This window comes from Colossoma macropomum, unplaced genomic scaffold, assembly GCF_904425465.1.
Source record: "Colossoma macropomum unplaced genomic scaffold, Colossoma_macropomum, whole genome shotgun sequence".
Taxonomy (NCBI): Eukaryota; Metazoa; Chordata; class Actinopteri; order Characiformes; family Serrasalmidae; genus Colossoma; species Colossoma macropomum.
In genome coordinates, this window is record NW_023494798.1 from 22125182 (window position 1) to 22145860 (window position 20679).

A 20679-nucleotide genomic window follows, 5' to 3' on the forward strand; every position below is an offset into this window, starting at 1 on the left:
TTCAGTTCATCTCATACAAATATCTCTCTCTCTCTCTCTCTCTCTCTCTCTCTCTCTCCTCTCTCAATCTCTCTCTCTCTCTGTATTTCTCTCTAGGCAAAAACCCAAATAGTAATGACCAAGTGTGACAAAAGCTGTCAGTATTTCAGAGCCACCTTAGTGTTCTTGTGTATCAGATCCACCTGTGAAATATCTAATGCCTTGTTTTCACATTTTCCCAGAGCCCCCAAGTTTCTTTTAGTCCAGCTTCAAGTCAAGCCTCTTTGAAATCTGACCTATTGCATAGCAGCTGCTAGCCTGAATGCAGTCATGCCAGGCAAATGCAGGTTTAGGATTCTTCCGTTTGCTGTCAATATTGCTGTGTTACTAACAGTATAGCAATGTTGCTAAGGGCAGCTTACCACAGCTGTGACATACTCAATTCGCAGTCCTTGAGGGCCAGCCACTACTTTTATCCTCCTCCCTTTTTTGTCCGAGCCAAGCTAACCAGTGCACTTCCAATCCAGAACACCAGTGGAAATAAGGCATAAGGGTGTGGTTTTACTTCAGCTGTTCAGCTCAAGTCCAATCCTTACAAGCTCCTTCAGGATTTTCTTGCACTTCTGCTGTCTGTCCCCATTAGCCACTTAAATTCAGTTTTATTTGGTACATCGTTACAACCTAAACTAACCTCCACAGGAACTAGATAAGCGACATCTGGCCTCTTCCTTACAACAGATAGGTACATTTTCCACTAAAATTCTGTGGGCCAGCTCCTTCCACTACTTTGTGTGAGAGAGAGAGAGAGAGAGAGAGAGAGAGAGAGAGAGAGAGAGAGAGAGAGGTAGAAGACATTTTGGATAGACTATGAGGTTTACTCAGTTTAGAATGCTGTGTCTATAATGCAATAAGGTTGCATTCTGTAGCTAGTATTAGGAATTGCAGATTACATACTCTTTTTTTCAGTACATGATAGCATCACTGTTTACCCATAAATAAGTCCATGAAGTAGTGTGTGTGTGTATTTATTTCAGGTCCTTTCTGGATCTATATCTGGTCAGGTCCATGGGCTCAGTGTTTAATTTCATAATTGTCTAATCTTTCTTAATCAGTGTCTCAAAGATTTCAACTTGCACAGAATTCCTATTCGTAACACTATTCTCAGTCACCTTCATCCAAAAAAATCCTTTTCATACTGTGTCTCACTCACACACGCATACACACACAGAATAGCTGGAGGAGTATGTAGTTGCAGCTTGTTTGCTCAGGTATGATGATGATTTGTGTATCTCTCTTAGCTCTTAAAGACTTTGGTCAAACAGTGCATACTTTCTCTATTTAATTACTTCAAATACTATTTTCAAAGTAGTATTTTAAAGGTTGCACATTCTATCAACAGTAAATAGATTGATTTAATATCAATGATAAACATGCTAGTTGCAATTCTGAATTCCTGTTTTACACGTTGTTAGGCTAAGAATGTGGATTGTAATTGAAAAATCACATTCTGTAGAGCCTAATATATTGAGACAGACATTTTCAAATTTAAAAAGATAGATAAAAATACCATGTTATGTAAGTAAGTAAGTCAATTTTTTTTATTAATTATGTCTTGTATTGTTTTCATTCATCTGCAGCCAGTAAGTTGAAAGGTAAATAATTGAAACGGTTTTGTTTAATTGTAAAAATATATATTTCGAGCACTTCCTGCATATCCAGTTTGTAAATGTCAAGAAGGATTACAGTACAGTCAGAAGTAATATTTGGAAAAGACTGAAGACTGAAGAGAAAGAACAAACAGAAATATGCCACTGACCCATGTTGACTGACCCTTGCTTTAGGTATGCCTTTTCCATGGCAGGTATTAGTAATTACTGTGTGATTGTTGCTTTTATTTTGTTGTGTATGTAACTTAACATACAGTATATATATTTTTTATGAGGAGTTACTTGCAAAATACAAAGCTTTGGTGTGTATGAGAATTTAGAGGCAATAACAAGGTTTGAGTGCTTTAGCTGTTCTGAAACTTTTTCTTCTAGCTTTGCTTTCACAACTGTCAAACACACTGCATTTTCTGTTAAATTACTTGATACTTGATTGTGTACATGCAAATTCACTCTATCAGAAGCTCAATCCGTGCATTTTGATTTTTTGCACTTTTGAAAACTTGATTTTTGATACCAAAAGCTGTACGATGATGATGATGGTGGTGATGATAATGATGGTGACAATGAGAGAGCTTTTTCACTGTGTTATGCTACTATGTACATGGTTGAAAGTTTGCAGACACTTTATTTTGTAATTAATATGCAGGTGTGTGTGTGTGTGTGTGTGTGTGTGTGTGTGTGTGTGTGTGTGTGTGTGAGTGTCTAACAGAAGGTGTGGTTCATCAGACCCAGGCCTTGTGTTTGAATGTATCTTTCTCAGTGAATTTATCAGTATATTTTGCCAAAGTCTCAAACTGTTCTCAAATTTAAACAAATTAATTTCTTGATCTAAAAATGTAAACAAATCAATCTCCTTTCTTTTTAGTTTCTTTTTTTTTCCTTTTTGCTGGACAACAGGGTTACATTTTTCCCCCTTGAACATGTTTTTTCCTTCCACAGCATTAGAGTAAGATTCTTTTCCTTTACTGTATGCTTCTACAGTAACTCAACTGCCTTCTGGTCAGTGTCTATGCCGCTATAGTCTGTATTCTCTCTTTATCCTGTCTTCCAAGTGCACATACTAGTTAACCACTCGCTCATTCTGTACTTTTCTTCCTCTTCATGTAAAAAGTGCTTTTTCATGTGTCTTGTCATTGCTCAGTAACGTGCAGAACCACACAAATGGTAGCAAAAGCCTTCACATTCCTGTTTTTTATTTGTTTTTTATTTGCCCCAAAATCATTAATACTGAATGATCAAACAAACTTTGAATGACTATAACAATTTAATAGTCAGAAAAGATCATTCTTACTGCAGTCAAATATATACACACACCACCTAATTGAACTAATTTAACTATCAAACATGTTAGTCAATCTTTATAAATGGAAACGATACAATATTAATGGTACTTCAACTGAACACAATTTAATAATGTAAATTGTTATTACACAGTAATAATGTTGCTTGTAGCTTCAGCTGTTCCACTTTGAAAGTGCAGCTGTGAAACTAATCATTTTGATTCTTATATCTATTCAGGTCCAGCTTTATTTTAGGTGTGATCAATGCTAGTGTGCTCACCTGTTTTGTAACTGTCATGGTATTAGATTTCATCACACTTTAGTTATCCCGGAGTATACTTACCAGGTCTGTGAGTGACTGTCTGAAATGCATATTCATACAAACACCTAATTTAAAGTTGGACTAATGTTTATGTAAACATGTATACAGGATACTAAAGCATATGTCATTATCTGGTCCAGTATTGTATGGTATCTACTGCCTTCAGCATCTGTGTGTTTGTGTCAGTCTGGACTACAGGTCATCATACAGTCAAATGCCTTTTGTATTTGTAAACTGATGCTGGTGGTTTCTTTTTTGTATAAATGCAATACTGTACCTGTTATTTTTTTGTTGACTCTAGGCTTCAAATTCAAATATCAAACCAATAAACATTTTAGATGTGTCTAAATGTCAGCTCTTATTTTCTTTCAGTGAACAAGAACAACAAAAATAAGAATAAGAACATCTGCTTTTAACTCACAGACATCAACCACAATTATCAAAAGGTTTTATTTCTCCACACTTGTATAAAGTCTGCGATCTGCACACCATTTACTATCAATAATATGATATTTTGGTACTTATATAATGCTCTTTGTTATAACTGTGCTTCAATCCTGAGGTTCCCACATTTTTGACTGTTTATTGTCTAGTTTCTGCTGACAAAAATGCCACATGTGCTTGTTAGAATCTGTAATCAGAACGCATTTTCCCCCCATACCATGATGTATTTCTGAGTGAAACATTATATCAGGGAGGGTCTCTGAGCCAACTGAGCATTTCGCTCAATAATAGGTGGGGATGGTGGGAAGGGGAGGTGAAACATGATATTACTGGTTAATTTTGTTTTTCCTCGCTTGCTGGTGCACGGTGATGTAGACGAAAATCAAAAGAGCCAGGCTAAAGTCATTATATTTTGATTGAAGATGACAGGAAAACAAGAATTGTGTCTTTTAACTGATATGTTGAATTATATTAATATGATCAGGCACATGAACTAATTAGTTAAAAAGGGTCTGTTTTGATTTCAGGATGACTTTAATCATTACATGAATTTCATAAAATATAGCCTCATGTTTATATAATCAGTTTGGACAAAACTCAGACAGGATGGAGCTCATTTTAACATTTTTTTTGTGAAGGAATAAAGATTTTCTATAGATATATAATGGAAATGTTGCTACTTAGTTTTAAATAGCTTTAGACTGCATACAGACAGTACTGTCTCCCATTAGGCCCATCATGTTGTCACACTATGCTTTTCTGATCATATTATATATGTTGTCAGTACTTAAAGAACACTGACCAACTTCATGGCTCATTGCACTGAAAAAAAGGCTGACTTGATTTAAATGTGTACATAAATTTAAATGTGTTCCACATGTTTTTTTTTTCTTTTTATGTGATTTATTTTTGTCAAGAATTGAGTTGACAATATTTTATTCATGTGGAGCTGATGTAAACATTTGAATCAGGTAAAGTCAGCATTTTTTTTCAGTGTAGAAACAGAGCACAGGTACTCTTGTTGAATTGGATTCAATGCTGTGCTATGTGTGAAATATGGAATAAAAATAATTATGTTCATAGTTTCTGGCAGTATTTTTAAATGTGGCACTGCCATAATTTTTGTGTGTTCCAATTGATCAACTTCTGTAAAACTTAAGAAAAAGTATCACCATGCATGCCATGTATTGTGAAAATGTAACATATATATGTAACGTGATATTACATTTTTGCTGTATCACCCACACCTAATTTCTATGAATGATCATATAAAATTTACCATTTTCTTGAAGTAGGTTTTAACATTTCTTTAGAAACACTCATAACACCCTTTTTCAGTTGTTATAAAGGCAATCTTTTAGTGCTATGATATTCATCAGTAGGAGTGTAGGAGCATAGCTATTTTGATTGACTCTCACAACAGAAAAGTTGTATTTATTATTACGTTTTCATTTATATTCAAATATACAACAGTTTTTTCACCATATTTCTCAGCAGTGTGAGAGACAGCATCCAGTCACACTTGTAAGTCAGAATTCATGACTGTCCATTACAATAGTATGAGTGGCATTTCATCATTACAAGCAGATTCACAAACCAAAACTAAGATAGTGCGTGGAAGATAATGTTAAGTATTTACTTCATAGAAATTGTTGCTGAGATTTGTATCTAAATTCAAGTGAAACATTCTGAGCCCTTTTCCAACTACAGCAATGTGAAAATATTTAAAATAGTAAAATGTAGTAAAACAATAAACAACAACAAAAAAGTTCAGAAGCCCACCCTGTAATTTCTACTGTACACTGTGTAAAGAGAAGGGGATGGGCATGGAAGACAACAGTGCTCCTAGAGGACGAGAAACCGCACTCCAGCAGGGAGGGGCGTCCAAATAGGAAGAGGCATGTGTTGGGTTGGGGGTGGGCTTCACTGTGAGTGTGTATGTGTGAAATATTTTCTCAGCGCTGGTGGAACCTGTCTGTCTGCTTTGTTGGAGAGCGAGTGAGAGGACACAGCCTGAGGTGGAGAGGAAAAGCAGCCAGAAACAGCGTCAGTGCGCACTAGACTAGGGTATGTGAGGCACAGGGAGCTTTTACTCTGCATTTTGTTCAGAGTTGACACTGCAGCTGGACTTGATGTAGACTGAAACGGAGTGTGTGAGTGAGGGACTGGCTTCTGTGCGTGTGTGTAGATCTCTCAAAGCATGAAAGCATGTGTGTGGGTGAAAATGTGAGAGGCTGCTTTTGTAGTTTGGGCGAGAGAGCTTGAGCTTGAATGACTGAATCTTTGAGAGAGAGAGAGCGATCCTCTCATGGATGAGCTTCTGTGGCTATGGGGGGATGTCAGAGTTATAATGGCTCCGGGGACGAGGCCTCAACAACTCTGACTACAGCGAACTACAGCGACATCAGCGTACTTAAACTGTGAGTATGAACCTCTCCCTCTCTCTTTCTCTCTCTCTCTGACAAACCAGCAGCAGACAGGCAGTAAATGTGGCAGAAAGAATGCACATGGCAGACAGATGGCTGTTGAAAAGATAAGGGCCAACATACCTTTAGAGAGAGAGAGAGGGAATGAGAGAGAGATATAGAAAGTGAAATAGAGCTCATGTCAAGTGGGAGCGTTAAAGGGCCCATATCCTACATTTTTCTGGGATTTTATTTCCACTCGTGTGTAGTTTCCTGTACTAAAAAGTCATAATTCATTTAAACATGACCGTTTTCCAACCTCTCTTTATCCTTTAAACGGGCTGTTGTTATTACTATGCCTTTAAAGGAGAATTCCACCAATTCAATAGCTGAGGTGTAAACGTCATTCAGAGTGATTTGATGTGAGATGGTTTATTGTAAAGAAACTTACTGACTCAGACTTATTTTCAGTGGTAGTGATAAGAACCAGGGGTCACAATGTCTATAACACAAACATGGCCATTTTATTAACAATCCGAAATGACCAGTAAACCTATGCATGTCTGAGTTTTTATATGTAATGTTGGTAAAGGGAAAAGGAAAAATAGTGGTATGTCTGGTAAAAGACATATTATTTTGGATACTATTTTGCCTTATAACACCCTGTATGACTGTTAAAAAAAAAAAATACAGTTCAGGCCAAAACCAGATCGTAAAATCTTCACAGACAATGTCTAAAGCATCAGAGAGAATATTTGTAACCATTTAATCTAATAACTTTTGGTGAGGGAGCTTTTAAAGGCATTAAACTCTTCAGACGTTTTGTTCCTATCACCATCACTGTGAACAATTCTGACTCGCAAGTTTCTCTCAAACAGAAGATTTCACATCAAAGCACTCTTATTTGCATCCTAACCATGTATTTATGCCGATGTTTTGAAAATTGCCCTTTAACTACTCTTTCTGTATGTGACCTGTTTTGATTGGCTGCTTTATATTGTTCAAAAAGCAGTCCAAATAACTTAAGTGTGAATAGACAATGTTAAACTGCTGTAGGCTAAATAGGCGATATATGGAAATGTGTACGGTATGAAACTTTTAACAGTGTTTATATTCTATGTTTATATTCTTTTATCTAAAACAAAAAGGAAGAAAAACACAGGTATCCATGATATGGGTCCTTTTAGAGAGATATCTATCTCACATCTTCAAGCAGGTCTCTGCAAACCAGTACAAGCTAAACAAGATCACTGAATGAAAGTTCAGTTTTAGAGAGTATTTACGTCCTTTAGGGAAAACACTAGCCATTCTCTGTACAGCACCTGTTTATGGGTAAATATGTCTTTGTGTATTTACATACTGTGTCTATAACAGGAAGAGAGAGGGAAAGTATAAACAGAAGCGAGTCAGAAACGCAGAAAAACGCTTGTATGTAATTAAAAAAATAAAATGATTTGAATCAAAGTGTTTTAGTGCATTTCATCAAAACAGTATAGACACCTGAATGAAGCACTGTTGATATCTGCCGTCCTGGCCTGATGTTGAAATGTTTAGCAGATGAATGAATGGGTTAATCGTACCAACAGCTGGTGCTGCATTCAAGCATTCTACATCAGAGCAACTCATTTACCCCAAACTGCTCCAAACTGCTTCAACATGGTGCTGCGCTGTCACAAACCTCCATTCTTCTCAAACAAATCTCTAAAAACATCAGCTGAAATCTACAACCTATGATAAGGTGGGGGCCTCCACCCCCATGCTCATTTCCTAATGTTTGGCTTCTCCATCCAACCAAAGTTTCTCCTTTTTTCTGCACAGCTTTGATCTGAGGGGACAGTCGATGCACTGGAAGCCTCAGACATGCAGAACCTGCACTCTTAAAAAAGTGGTTCACTGAGCAAAGCCATTGAAGAACGTCTATTAGTTCCCCAGAGAACTATGTTTAAAAAAGAGATTTGTGAATGTGAAGAACTTCTTCATATAATGTAGAAGTTCTATAGAAATTTAAGGGTTCTTAGAACATTGGAACATTTCCATTATGTGGAGGGACTTTAAACTTCAAAATGGTTCCTCACATTCACACATTTCATTTACAAAAACGGTTCCCTAAAGAACCATTAATTGAAAGGTTTTTAGGGGACGAAAACTTGTTCTTCTATGGCACTGCATAAAGAATGTTTTTTGGCACATTAAGTGTTAAGAGTGGACTCGGGACAGTCTCTGGTTATAAAGATGCAGAAATGACCACAAACTGCAGGCACGGTGCAAAACTCAGGCCAAAAAAAGGCACGAAATTCGATTTAAATTACATTTAAAGCTGTTTTGCTCATACAAAAACTAACATTAGATTAAATACAGCATGATTCACATATCTGTGAGCTCATCAGTACTATTACTATCATTAATGATGCATAACGTAACCTACCCCTCTGGCAAAAAAAATGTGAAGATGAAAGGGGGTCATTCATGTGACTGCTCTAAACTTCCTGAAAAGTCCAATGATGATGTTCATTTCGAGATATCTTTATTGGCTTTGAATTTATGACATGATTTATAACACAAAGTACTTGATGCCCCTTCCATTTTCAGCAAGTCACGTCTGTCAGTCATACTTCACATGCTGAGGCGCCTCTAGTTATTTAAATAGTCCATACTGTGGTGGTGCACCATATTGTTGGAAAATGTTTGGAAACTTTTGATGGTCTCCTTTAACCTGTTCAGGTGAATGTTGGCATTCGGGTTCTCCTCTGTGGATACTGGATGGATCAATTCAAGATCAATACTGGTAGAGAGAGTGGTTATGTGCAGCTCGCTCTCCCAATAAATAATGATCTTTGTATTATGAGGCTTTTGGAAAACTCAGCCCAGATAAATACAGGATGTTTTACTTAAAGGCATTTCTCTCTCTCTCTCTCTCTCTCTCTCTCTCTCTCTCTCTCTCTCTCTTTAATGAAATTCTGTCAGGTTTAGTTAGCCTTTGTGTATCAGTCAACCTTGTCCCTACTTTTTTTTATATGTTGTCTGCATCCTATAATAATAATGCTACTGTCTATATATCTAAGATGTAGGCCTGTTATTCAGTCATTAAAAAAATGGTTCAGTGAAAAATCCGATTTACACAATTTTCCACATATTTAATTTTCCTCCTCACTGTGTGGCTGACTGCTGCTTTTAAACAGACGACAGCTTTTCAAAAGACATTTTGTTCTTTTTTGTAGTGCACAGTAAGTCATACTGTGTGCTAAACCACATCTCCACAACCTTAATGAAGTCCTGAATGCAGTTTCAGTGGGTTGAGAGAAGTTTTGGGTGTCTGTTGACTTCTAGTGTTTGTTAGCAATGTTTGCCTTGTAGCTCTTGCGTTAAACAAAAAATTGGGACACCAAACATATCTTGGCTGATTGACTACCTGTGGGGTAAGTGGACAATTGTGTAAATTAGATTTTTTGCTGAACCATTACTTTAATCTTAAAAGGATTATATGCTACATTTATCTTGTATTTATTTTTTTCTCCTTTAGACCCACTTATGATATATGTGTGGTTTTATGCACCAAAAAAGGTCATACATAATTTGTATATTACCTTTTTCTAGCCTCACTTTATCCCTTAGAATTAAACAGCCTGTTTTTGTTATTGACTTCAAGACTGATATGGTACATTTTGTAACTCTAACAGAGTTTACATATTACTTCAAACTCTTTTTCGTGACATTGCCCTAGAATATTCAGTACTATGAAAGAAATGTGTAAGTTATGTAGTTCTAACAGTAAAGAATTGAAATACAGGGTTGACTAACTCATTTACCCATGAGCTACTGTTTGTGTAGAAGACTATACCTGTACATTAAAAAAAAAAAACATGAAAATCTAAAATTATATAATTTTATTATTAGTCATTACAATATAATCATGAGTGCAAAAGCATAAATTGGATGTGTTCTTAAAGTTATGAACCTAGTATCTACATGCAAAGCAACATTAATTAAATTCAGCTGCCTACATTATGAGGAAATGGGAACAACATGAGGGGTAACATCCCTGTCTTTGCACTCTCACTCACACACACACAGGACAGATACACTACATGACGTGCTTGCTTTATCAGTCAGGACAAGGCCATCCACATCCAGCCTCCCGCACACACGCAGTTCTTTCTCGCAAACGATTGGTCATTTCAAGGTTTGACGTGGAGGTCAGCTCTGATGTTATCAGGACTTTCACTCTGTGCGTAAACACACACGTTAAAGCGGTGATCTCTGTGCATCTGCACAGTGTGACGCTGCCTGTTTGCATGCAGTAAAATGAGCTTGTTTGCATTGGAGAGCTGCTTTCTTTCCAGGATAAATTTCAGGCCTAGACGTTTACACACAGCTTACAGGAGCAACTCCCTGTGCACACAGTGTACATTCATCTACATCACTCATGTGCTCATGTGTATATATGCTTGTGGTGTGGCTGGTATAGCGTAGTGGATAACACCACTGTCCTGCACACGGGAGATTTCGGAGATGTTACATTCACCTGCCTATATAACACGATTAAGTTGTAAGTCACTCTAGATGTGTTTATAAGGTTTGTAACATTTTTGGCTTCAGGACATCTACGGAATATTGTATCATAGTATAAGATTAAGTGTCTCTAAAACCATAAATACAAATAACAACAGTGTTAGTTACATTTAATTAGACTTTACAGTTAGCTGGAAAGCTTTTTACATGTGTATTGGTAAGTAGACTCTCTAGAATTGTCCAAAATTGAATAAGTCCGCTTTCAACAAAAGACTAAAGCCAGCAGTAACTTCAAATGAAAACAATATCTTTCTGGCCAAGATGATACATTGATTCTTTTGACACTTATGACAGTGTGTCTGGCGGTAGTTTGATTTTATTTCTTTTAGCACTTGAAGTCTATTGCCAGCTTAAGCAAGAAGTTATGGCTGAAATGAAAAGGAATCAAGCTGTTATAACCTCTTGCTTAGTCATTTGTCAAACACTGGTCTCTGCGAAATTGGCTGCCAACAAGTACAAACATTAACCCCTTAAATGACCAGGACATGCCATTATATTCCACACTCATATATGCTATACATGCATCCAGCTTACACTGTTCTCCATGTAGATTCTGAATACTAAGACTTAAAATGTAATATGTTTGGGAATTTTAAGAGGTTAAAGGGCTTGTTTAATGGAAACCCACATTCCCTTGCTTTCTGTGCTTCCTTGAAATAGAACTTGACATATTGACAATTCTACCAAATTAGTCCAAACTGTGGTCCCACAGTAAAAAATTAAGTATTCAGATCTTAGATAAGGATCATGTTGTGATCTTTTTAAACCCAAAGCATTAACTGTGATAGTGATAAGCTAAATATATACAAAATCACCATTTATACTGAGAGGTGTCTGTCCCAAAATCCTAACATTTCAACCTTTGAAAATAATACCTAAAATTTTCAAAAGATCTTTTCTGATTTTACTTTAAAGTGAATTTGCAAGATCTAGATTTATCATTAATTTTTTCAAAAAAATGCTGTCTCCTATTTTCTACAAATAAGTTTTTTTTTTGCATTTTAATGAAAATATCATGATTTTATGTACAGTTGTTCAAAGCTGTGTTTGCTATTCATGTGCAGGCTCGTGTTTTTTTTAAATATGCTCAAAGTTAGTTAAAACTGTCACTACCGAAATAGTCACTACTAACATTTGGTAAAGTTTCAATAGTGTAATGATTGTTTTGTTAGTGGAAAAAAATGATTTTTTTTCAATTAATTATTTTAATTATATAAACAGAATTAAGGAACAGAATCATTCAAAGCAAAGGAATTTTAGTCTAAAGTCTCTGTCAGTTAAAAGTGCGAAATGGGTTTTGAACTCTGACTGTAAACTGATTCAGTAGAATGATCTTTATAAACAGTGTTGCATGTTTAAATATGTACAGTTTTCTCCTCAGTCCATGCAATCCATATACAGAAACTAACCTGCTTTGAATTCACATTAAAATATGACTTCCCAAACATGTTTAGTCCATTCTTGAACTTTGAAGAGTACTGAGGTGATGAGTGCTGTTACTGCAGACTGTTACTGTAGCAAATTATTGGAGCTGAAGTTGTGGTTGGTAAATGCTTAAATGTTGTGTTGTTTCTGGCTGGTAGGAAGCAGGTTTTATCATTGCAGCCTTCCAGTGGACTCAGACGCCTGAAACAAGTGGCTGAAGTGTATTTTCAGTCCAAACTTAACAGTTTGTTCTGTACATTTAAGCCCAGACTGCTTTTTAAGCACCGCACAATTCAGGGTAGCCAATCAGAACAGAGGTTTACATTCTGTATTTTAGTCTTAAAGGCAATAAAATAAACAATACAATAAAAACAGCCTGTTTAAGTGTAAGGATCAGGAGAGTTTGGAAAACAGTCTTGTAAAAATGAATTTTGACTATATAAAACCACAAAGAATTGTAAGTGGAAGAAATAAAATGGCAGGAAATTGTTGTAAAAAGAGTTCAGAAAAGCTCAAATGAGTACAAGTTAACTATGTCTTATCAAAGAGTCCAGCTGCCCCCATCACACGCTAATGTGCCCAGTCTCCTGATAGAGACTCACCTGTTTGAGGGGCATAGAGTGCACACAGAGAACACATGAACCCACACTTCTCATAACACACCAGAAGACAGGAAATCAGAATGACTAATCACATTTTTGTGTGTATGTGTGTGTGTGTGTGTGTGTGTGTAAAGCAGAAAAAACAATAATGTGCAGAGTGCTCCATCACTGGAGGAGAAGCCATACCTGCAGGAACATTTCCTGAGGGACCGCATTGCTGACATTGATTTGTTCACACTCACTGCTCTGCCTCACGACCTGGACCAGCAAGAGTGGATGGCATTTAACAGTGAGTACACACACAGGCATCTAAAATACATCATCACCATCATTCATATCATCCTCTTGTTTTTGAAAATGCCCATTACCCTTTACATGGTGTAGATATTTCATGAAGAATGAACCAGCAGAACAATTTGAAAAGGAATCTCTTAAGTTCTTCTAAGATAAATTAGTAGGTGTGTCTTCCCTACTTCTGTGAAGTTATTGATTAAAGATATTGATTTTGTGTGAGAGTGACATACGCTAGCATTCAAAAGTTTGGAATCATTGTTTTCAATGATATAAACCTCTTTGTTGCAGGGACATGTACGAAATGATTGTAATATGACGCTAGTGCATTACAGCTTCATAGGTGTCTACTAATTCATAGAATCGGTAAAAATACAAACTTAGATCCAGAATGATGAACAGAGCTGTAAATGACTGAGATAATTGAGAAAGTTGTAGAACATTGAGAGTGGGAAAATATAAAATATATATTGGGAAAATATAAGAAAAAAAAACAAGAATGCCTTATATTTGAAAAGTCAAGATCAAATCATGAGAAAGATAACTTATCAAGAACTTGCTATAAATAAATAATTATATTACAATATTATAATACATGTTAATATATAATGTCTTGATTCCAAAGAACTTGAAATATTGGAAAGAAATATGTAAAAATACCATATGCTGTCTAGCTTATAGTATTTCAGTCTAAATTATCATTGAATAAAATAACATAAATTATTATTATGACATAATTGTGAAATGAAATATAATCTATTCAAACACATCATGCTGCCATTAGCACAACTTCTGTATCTACTTAGTCACTTTTGGGTTAGCACTTTAATTTGTTTGTGCAGTTTTGGCCAATTTCACTTTAAATCCACTACATCTTCTCTAATGTAATTACATTCTAGACAAACCTAAACTGTGATGTTTTGGCTCCTGTACACACAGCAACATGAATAACACGTGGAGGGGTTTTACTGCAGCATTTCTGAATTATAAATTAACAAACAACTGAGCAGAATTTAGGTCATTTCTAGATTAACTATATTCATTTTATTACACAGTGACCATCAAACTTTTTCACATCATTTTTAAATTATAGATGTTTATATTAAGTAGATTGTAATATATCTGATATATGAGGTTAATCACCTTTTCTCTAGTGGGCAGGCTGTCAGGATAAGCAACAGCACTGTGCATATTTTATGCGTAGCAAAGGACACAATGGCATTTTATGAAACTGTATTGTGTCACTGTTTACAGTATGACTTTGTAAAAATAAGTTTCAGAACATTACTTGTTATATGAGTGATCTGGTTTGCATAACAAATGATAACCAAAGCCACTAAGTCTGCTAGACAGAAGATGAAGCACACTGAGCTGCTTTTGAATCCATCAACAGTCACTGAAATGAACGTTTGCATTCACTACAAAAGTTTTCTAAAAGGAAAACTTCAGTTTAAATAGAAAGTTGGATCGTGGAAAACTGATTTTTTTCTTTCATATTTTCTTTAATAAAGAAGTATGGTGCAGTATGTAAACACTGTTAAAGCTTTAAAATGTACCATTAACTCCCCAGTCCATACAATCCATATATAGAAACTAAACTACAAAAAACAGCTTGGTTTGAGGGACTTTTTTTGTGATGTCACAATAACACAGGGCAACCAATCAGAACAGAACTCATTTACATATATCAGTCGTAAAGACAACAAAACAGCCTGTTTAATTCTAAAGGGATGAAAAACGGTTGTGTAAAAAGTCTGGGGATGTAAACCTGCACAAATATCACAAATGGACCTCAAGGAAAAATAAAACAAGAAAATGTAAGATGTGTGTCGTTTAACTCTTATACAGATATGTGTTCTGTCAGGATTATCTCCACTAGAAAATGCCATCTGAATATTATGGATTGTTCACATAGATGATAAAAGAGAAATACCAGTGAAACATTTATTAATGTCGCTATGTTTGCTTAATTCATAAACTATAATAACGTGTCACTATGTCAAAGGACCGGGGAGGCTTTATAAAGGCTTTATATCTTTACTGGGAAAATGAATGTGTATGAGTGTGTTTTAACTCTCTTTCTCTCTTGCTTTTTTTCAGCTATCTCTTTCTTTCAGAATACCACTCTTCTGTCCAGTGCTCTCTCCGAATTCTGCACCTCGACAACCTGCCCGACAGCCAGTGGTCCAGGAAATAAGTGAGGAGTATGAATACACACACACTACACATATCCTATGTGTAATATGTAACAATATACATTTTCAAATCCTAACCCTAAACCTTAATGCCAGTAAACAAAAAGATACAGTAGGTAAGAAATACATGAATGAATGAATGAATAAATGAATGAATACACATTTTACAAACTATTTTGTAGGTTGTGATATTGCAGGTTAATTTTTTTCCTACAGTGTCAGATTATTTTCCTGAAAATGTACTAAACACACACATACTCACACCTACAGGTGATGTACAGAAATGTCAGTGTGTTAAGGCAGAGGTTCCCAACCCTGGTCACTGAGGACCCACAGCCCTGCACATTTTTGTGTTTTCCTGTCAAAACACACCCACTTCTACTCAGAAAGGGTTTGGTAATAAGCTGATTAGCTGGTTCAGGTGTGTTGGCAGCAGGGAAAACAATAAAATGTGTAAAGGGTCCTCCAGGACTAGGTTGGGGAACCGCTGTGTTAAGGAGCTGTGCCTTTCTGCTGTGTGTGCTGTGCAGGGTGTATGAGTGGACGGATGAGAATGGAAGGAGGCTGAAGTGTTCAGCTCCTCTCTACAATGACTATGCCATGTCCTACATCCAGGAACTCCTCACAGACGAGAATGTGTTTCCCACCAGGGCAGGTAAAAAAAAAAAAGAAAAAGTCCAAGTCCTACACAGCACATGTACATTCTCAGATTTTGGATGGAGTTCCATCACTCGAGAACAACACTCAAGAACACAATCCAGTGCTGGGGAGCTTTATATTCTACTAGCTGACATTTGGCCTTGGCCATAAGGACTAATGTGCAGCTGCTCCAGAGCATCCTATTCTATAGATATTATACAAACTGTGTGTCCATAATTGAATGCCTGGGCCAGCAATGGGTGCACCTTAAAGTAGCTGGATTTACTAATTAGAAGGGGTATCTGGATATTTTTGGACAGTGTATGTTTAAACAACTAGTGTGAGCTGAAACGAGTCTAAGGTAAAACTTGGAATTGTTATTATTCTTGTGTGTGTGTGTGTGTGTGTGTGTGTGTGTGTGTGTGTGTGTGTGTGTGTGTGTGTGTGTGTGTGTAGATGCGCAGTTCCCACCTGGATTCATGTTCCTGGTTCAGAAGGTGTTTCTGCTACTGTTCCGAACCCTCGCTCACCTGTACAGAGCTCACTACAGGGACGCCATCACCATGGAGATACACCCACACCTCAACACCCTCTTCACACACTTCATCACGTTTAGTCACGCCTTCAAACTGCTGGAGCCCTCAGAGACTGCACCACTTGACGACCTGATCACAGCTCTCATGCAGTAATACACACACAGACAGTACTGTACAAAAGACCATTCATTTATTACATTTTCATTCAAGATGGTGATTAAGTAAAATTTATTCATTTTTCAGGAGAAATTTCTGAGGAGTTTAGATGTAAGATAATTCATTTGCATAAAGAAGGGGAGAGTCAAAATAAAACTAATAATAAAAAAACAGGAGTTTAGAAAACAGGAATTAAAAAGTCATTAAAAGATATAGAGAAACAATCGTGCAAGACCTGGTATACCACCAAAACTGTCACCATCAGATAAACAGCACTTAAAGCTTTCACCTTTGAGAGAGAGGAGAAAATCAAGCTCCACTCCTGCTTCAGATCTGAAAAAATACGCGTGTTTCTGTCCATCCTTCCACTGTGAGAACACCCTCACTATGAGTCTGAAAGGAGCTGTCAAGAAGATGTCACTGAGAATAGAAAACAGACAAAAGAAGGATATTTGTAAATCAAACAAAGAAGCTATTGGCGTTCTCAGAACAATAGACTGACCACCCCAGAGTCCAGACCTCAACGTCAGTGAATGTGTTTGGGATTATTTGGATCGTGAGAAACAGAAAATGCAACCAACTTCTAAGACTGAACTTTGGAAGTGTGGAAGAATTATCCCTGCATATTTCTTTGAAAAACTGAAGTCTCCCAAAAAGAGTGGTAGCTGTAATAAAGGCAATAAAGGGTAGACACAGTGAGTGTTGAGGCTTCTGTGTAATTTTCTGTTAAATATTTGTTTTCTGGGTTTTCTTCCTGATTCTGAAAAATTTGTAACCTGTACTTTGTGGCCATTCTGACTGGAAATTAAATAAATGAAAGGTCTCTGACTTTTGCACAGTACTGCACACACACCACACACACCACACACACACACACACACACATACACAAGTTTTAATACTGGAACCAAAGAAATGTTGGTTTGCTTTCACACACAGTTCTGCTCTCTGCATTCTTGACTGAATAGAACTTAAGTGTTTTACTGTAAAAATAAGCTCTGTCTGTCAAGCCTGGTGGTGTAGTAGATCCAGTGGCCTGCCCCCTGTTTGGACACGTTTGAACTCATTAAAGCAATAGTCAGACGGTTATAAAATGTACGGACAAAATTCCAGCTCCAGAATGGCTGCTACTACCATTTTAGCTATGTTATGTATTTTCCCCCATTTTTATAGATATATAAATAGATATAAGGCATACAGTGTCAGAAACCACATAAGCAAGTCAACAAGTCAACTTGACACGTTTTGAGTGTTTTATGATTTAGGCTAAATACTAAATGGCTAAATGGTCAACCACCTCCAATACTTAGCTACACTAGCCTTGTGGCTCCAATGGAAATAATAGGCTATATTTGGCCTAAAAGGAAACCCTGTACACATTTGATTGAACTTTTACTTTAACCCACCTGATGGTCACTGCTGAAGGCTTTCATAGAGTGCTGTGAGGAAAGAGACAGAACTAGGAGTGCTACTGCATGAGCACTGGAGCTGGAGGACAGTGGGTGGGGTGTACGTATGTAGAATACAGATCAGATTCCTTTATTTACTCGAGGGCATGTTGTAAATATTAAGAAGGCCACCGCATTGCAAATGTACACAGTGCCTACTCCCACTCCCTCTCGCATGGACGGTAAATCTGTTTGCATCAGATATCTGGTCTAACTGGTTTGAAGAGGAATAAGATCCGTTCACACACACACACACACTTCACCTTTATCCCTTATCAAGTGTGAAATTATTTATAACATTTATGGCCTCAATTTTGCTGGTAGCATTGACATCTATAAAATTCTTCTGTGTTACACATGTACTTTTGTCACTGTACTTAAGTACTTTTTTCAAGTATCTGTACTTTATTAAAGTATTTCCATTATTTGAGACTTTTACTTTCATTAAACACTGAAATAGTCTACTTTTATGCCACTACTTTCTGCAAGTTACTGTGAAGTAAAAAGTAGATTTACCCTAATATACAAGAGAATATGATGCACTTTCACAAATAAATCAATCATAGCACACCTTTTACTAAATCCCACCCCTAAGTACTGAATATACAATCATAGATTGGCAACAGTAACCCAGGCTCCTCTGACAAGCATTCAGAATTAAGAACACTGTAACATTGTGTTGGGTATCTTTCAAAACAGATACCCGATATCTCAGGAGTTTGGCTGGGGAGTGAAATTTTACCCTAAACCAGGGGTCCCAACCTTTTGCAATTTGCAGCCCACACAACAGACCAGAAAATCTTTCGCAGCCCACAAGATGATGAAATCAGCCTGATCATTTAAAATGCAATATAATACAATAATCAATGTGGCCTTTAAAATTTCACATAATAAAATATAATAAACCTAAACTTTTCTCTTTATAGCCATTTATTCATAATGGATGAATTCCATATGATCAAAAATGAAAATGTTGTACATTGAAACATATCAAGCTAACTGTGTTGGTCATGCATTTTGTCAGACCAATTACTGAGCCCAACCATAACATTTAAGTATTTTTGCAAATAATTAACACAGCTTTAACATCAGTCATATTTAAAATGACTAGTTTGGTTAAATGTCTATGTATTTTATATTTAAAAAAATAAACAAAAATGAGCCCTAGCAGTCCTGCCACAGCCCAGAGGTTAAAAACCACTGCCCTAAACTGAACCTATTTCCTAAACTGAAGACTGTAATGTTGAATTATTCTCATAATATTCTCAGAATATTTCACTATGTGGTGATTTTTTATACTGAAGTATATTTAAAAGCAAGTACTTTTGTATTTTAACACAAGTAAAAATATAAATATAGCACTTTTACTTTAGTAATTTTTTACCAATCTGCGCTTTCACTTGAACTACTGGATTTGTGTACGTTGCAAATCACACATCACACACAGCGCTCTGCTCCCTGCTGTCAACGTCGATGAATAAAAACTGTAAAAAAACCTCTCACAATCCCACAAAGATACAGGAGTCTAAAAGATATTAAAGAATATTTAAAGTTATTAAAGTGTTATGGACATACCAAAATGTACATGCTAGAGTTTGTTCTGAGGCTGATGATATGTTGTGGGCTTCACTCAGCCAGATGGGGGCAGCACAGTCCAGCACTGTGAAGAACATTCCAATGAAGAACTCAACAGGGCAATAAAAGCAATTCGGAACGCTTGACATAATTATATGGTGTCCAGAGGAATTTGCTTAGCTAAGGAAAAAAAAAGGTACATGCACGCGCACACACACACACACACACACACACACACATACACACACACACACATACACACACACAAAACAAAACAAAACAAAAAACTGCTTAAAATACAAAATCACAGCTGTGAAATACTGCAATGTTCGTTATAAGCATTTTAATGGAACCTATTTAAATCTGTGAAATATTCACATCAAACTAATCACTGACCCTGAAGTGGGAACAAGTGAATGCACGATGACTGAAACTGAAAGGAAAGAAAGCAGAGAAAGCGAAGGGAGAAAAGTAAAGACAGAAATATGGAGAAAGAAAAAAGAGAAAAAATAGGATGGAGGAGAGGGAAAGACAGACAGAAGGAGAGAGAGATATAAAGGGGGGTGGAAAGAAAGGGGAGAGACAGAGAAAGAGAAAGGGGGATGAAAGAGAGAGAAAAAGAAAGGGCAGAAAGAAAGAGAGACAGAGAGAGAGATTATGGATCAGATGGCATTGCTTTCTTAGCAGCTGTGTCTCAGAAGGGCTGAGCCTATCAGAAGGTGCAGTGGTCCAGTGAAAGGCTCTTTCAGGCAGCAGAGACTCTGGCCTGTGACTAACTCTACCTCCACTCTGTACAAATCACCTGTTCAATTAGCCAGCTTGGCACTTAGAAGTTGTTATGAAAAGTTATGAACTCACATGTCCCCATGCCATGTGGCCTGCTAACCAGCCACGATCATAATATAATCAATATTAACAGGACCTGAATCAGTACAAACTGCTCTTTTTATGTTTAATGATCAGCACATGCTCTGCTGGTCCTACGCTGCTAGTCACAAAGTCATCACTACTTTACAGCACAGCAGAGGAAATCCAAGTACTGATATAAACTTTCTTCCAGCCTTCCATTCTGTCCTCAGAGCCAGGCCAGATGCCCAAGCAGTGCCAGGCTGAAATGAATCAGACGGGTGTACTCTGCTCTAGCATA

At 36.7% G+C, this 20679-nt stretch overlaps 1 protein-coding gene across 9 annotated transcripts in view; it reads left to right on the top strand.

Annotated features, from left to right (window-relative positions):
* Window positions 1-18419, top strand: part of ppp6r2b (protein phosphatase 6, regulatory subunit 2b) — a 34289-nt gene extending 15870 nt beyond the window's left edge. For 7 of the 9 annotated variants that reach the window (XM_036585807.1, XM_036585809.1, XM_036585808.1 and 4 more), the window contains exon 23: window positions 97-2394. Coding sequence is in view for 1 of the 9 variants with exons in the window: in XM_036585816.1 (XP_036441709.1) it covers window positions 12831-12982; window positions 15085-15181; window positions 15710-15834; window positions 16275-16507 (607 nt within the window). In the remaining 8 variants the exon portion in view is untranslated. Of the gene's footprint in view, window positions 1-96; window positions 2395-12830; window positions 12983-15084; window positions 15182-15709; window positions 15835-16274 lie in introns of those variants that run through there. The other 2 variants (XM_036585816.1, XR_005008082.1) reach the window with 2 other exon arrangements.
* Window positions 18420-20679: the final 2260 nt, after the last annotated feature.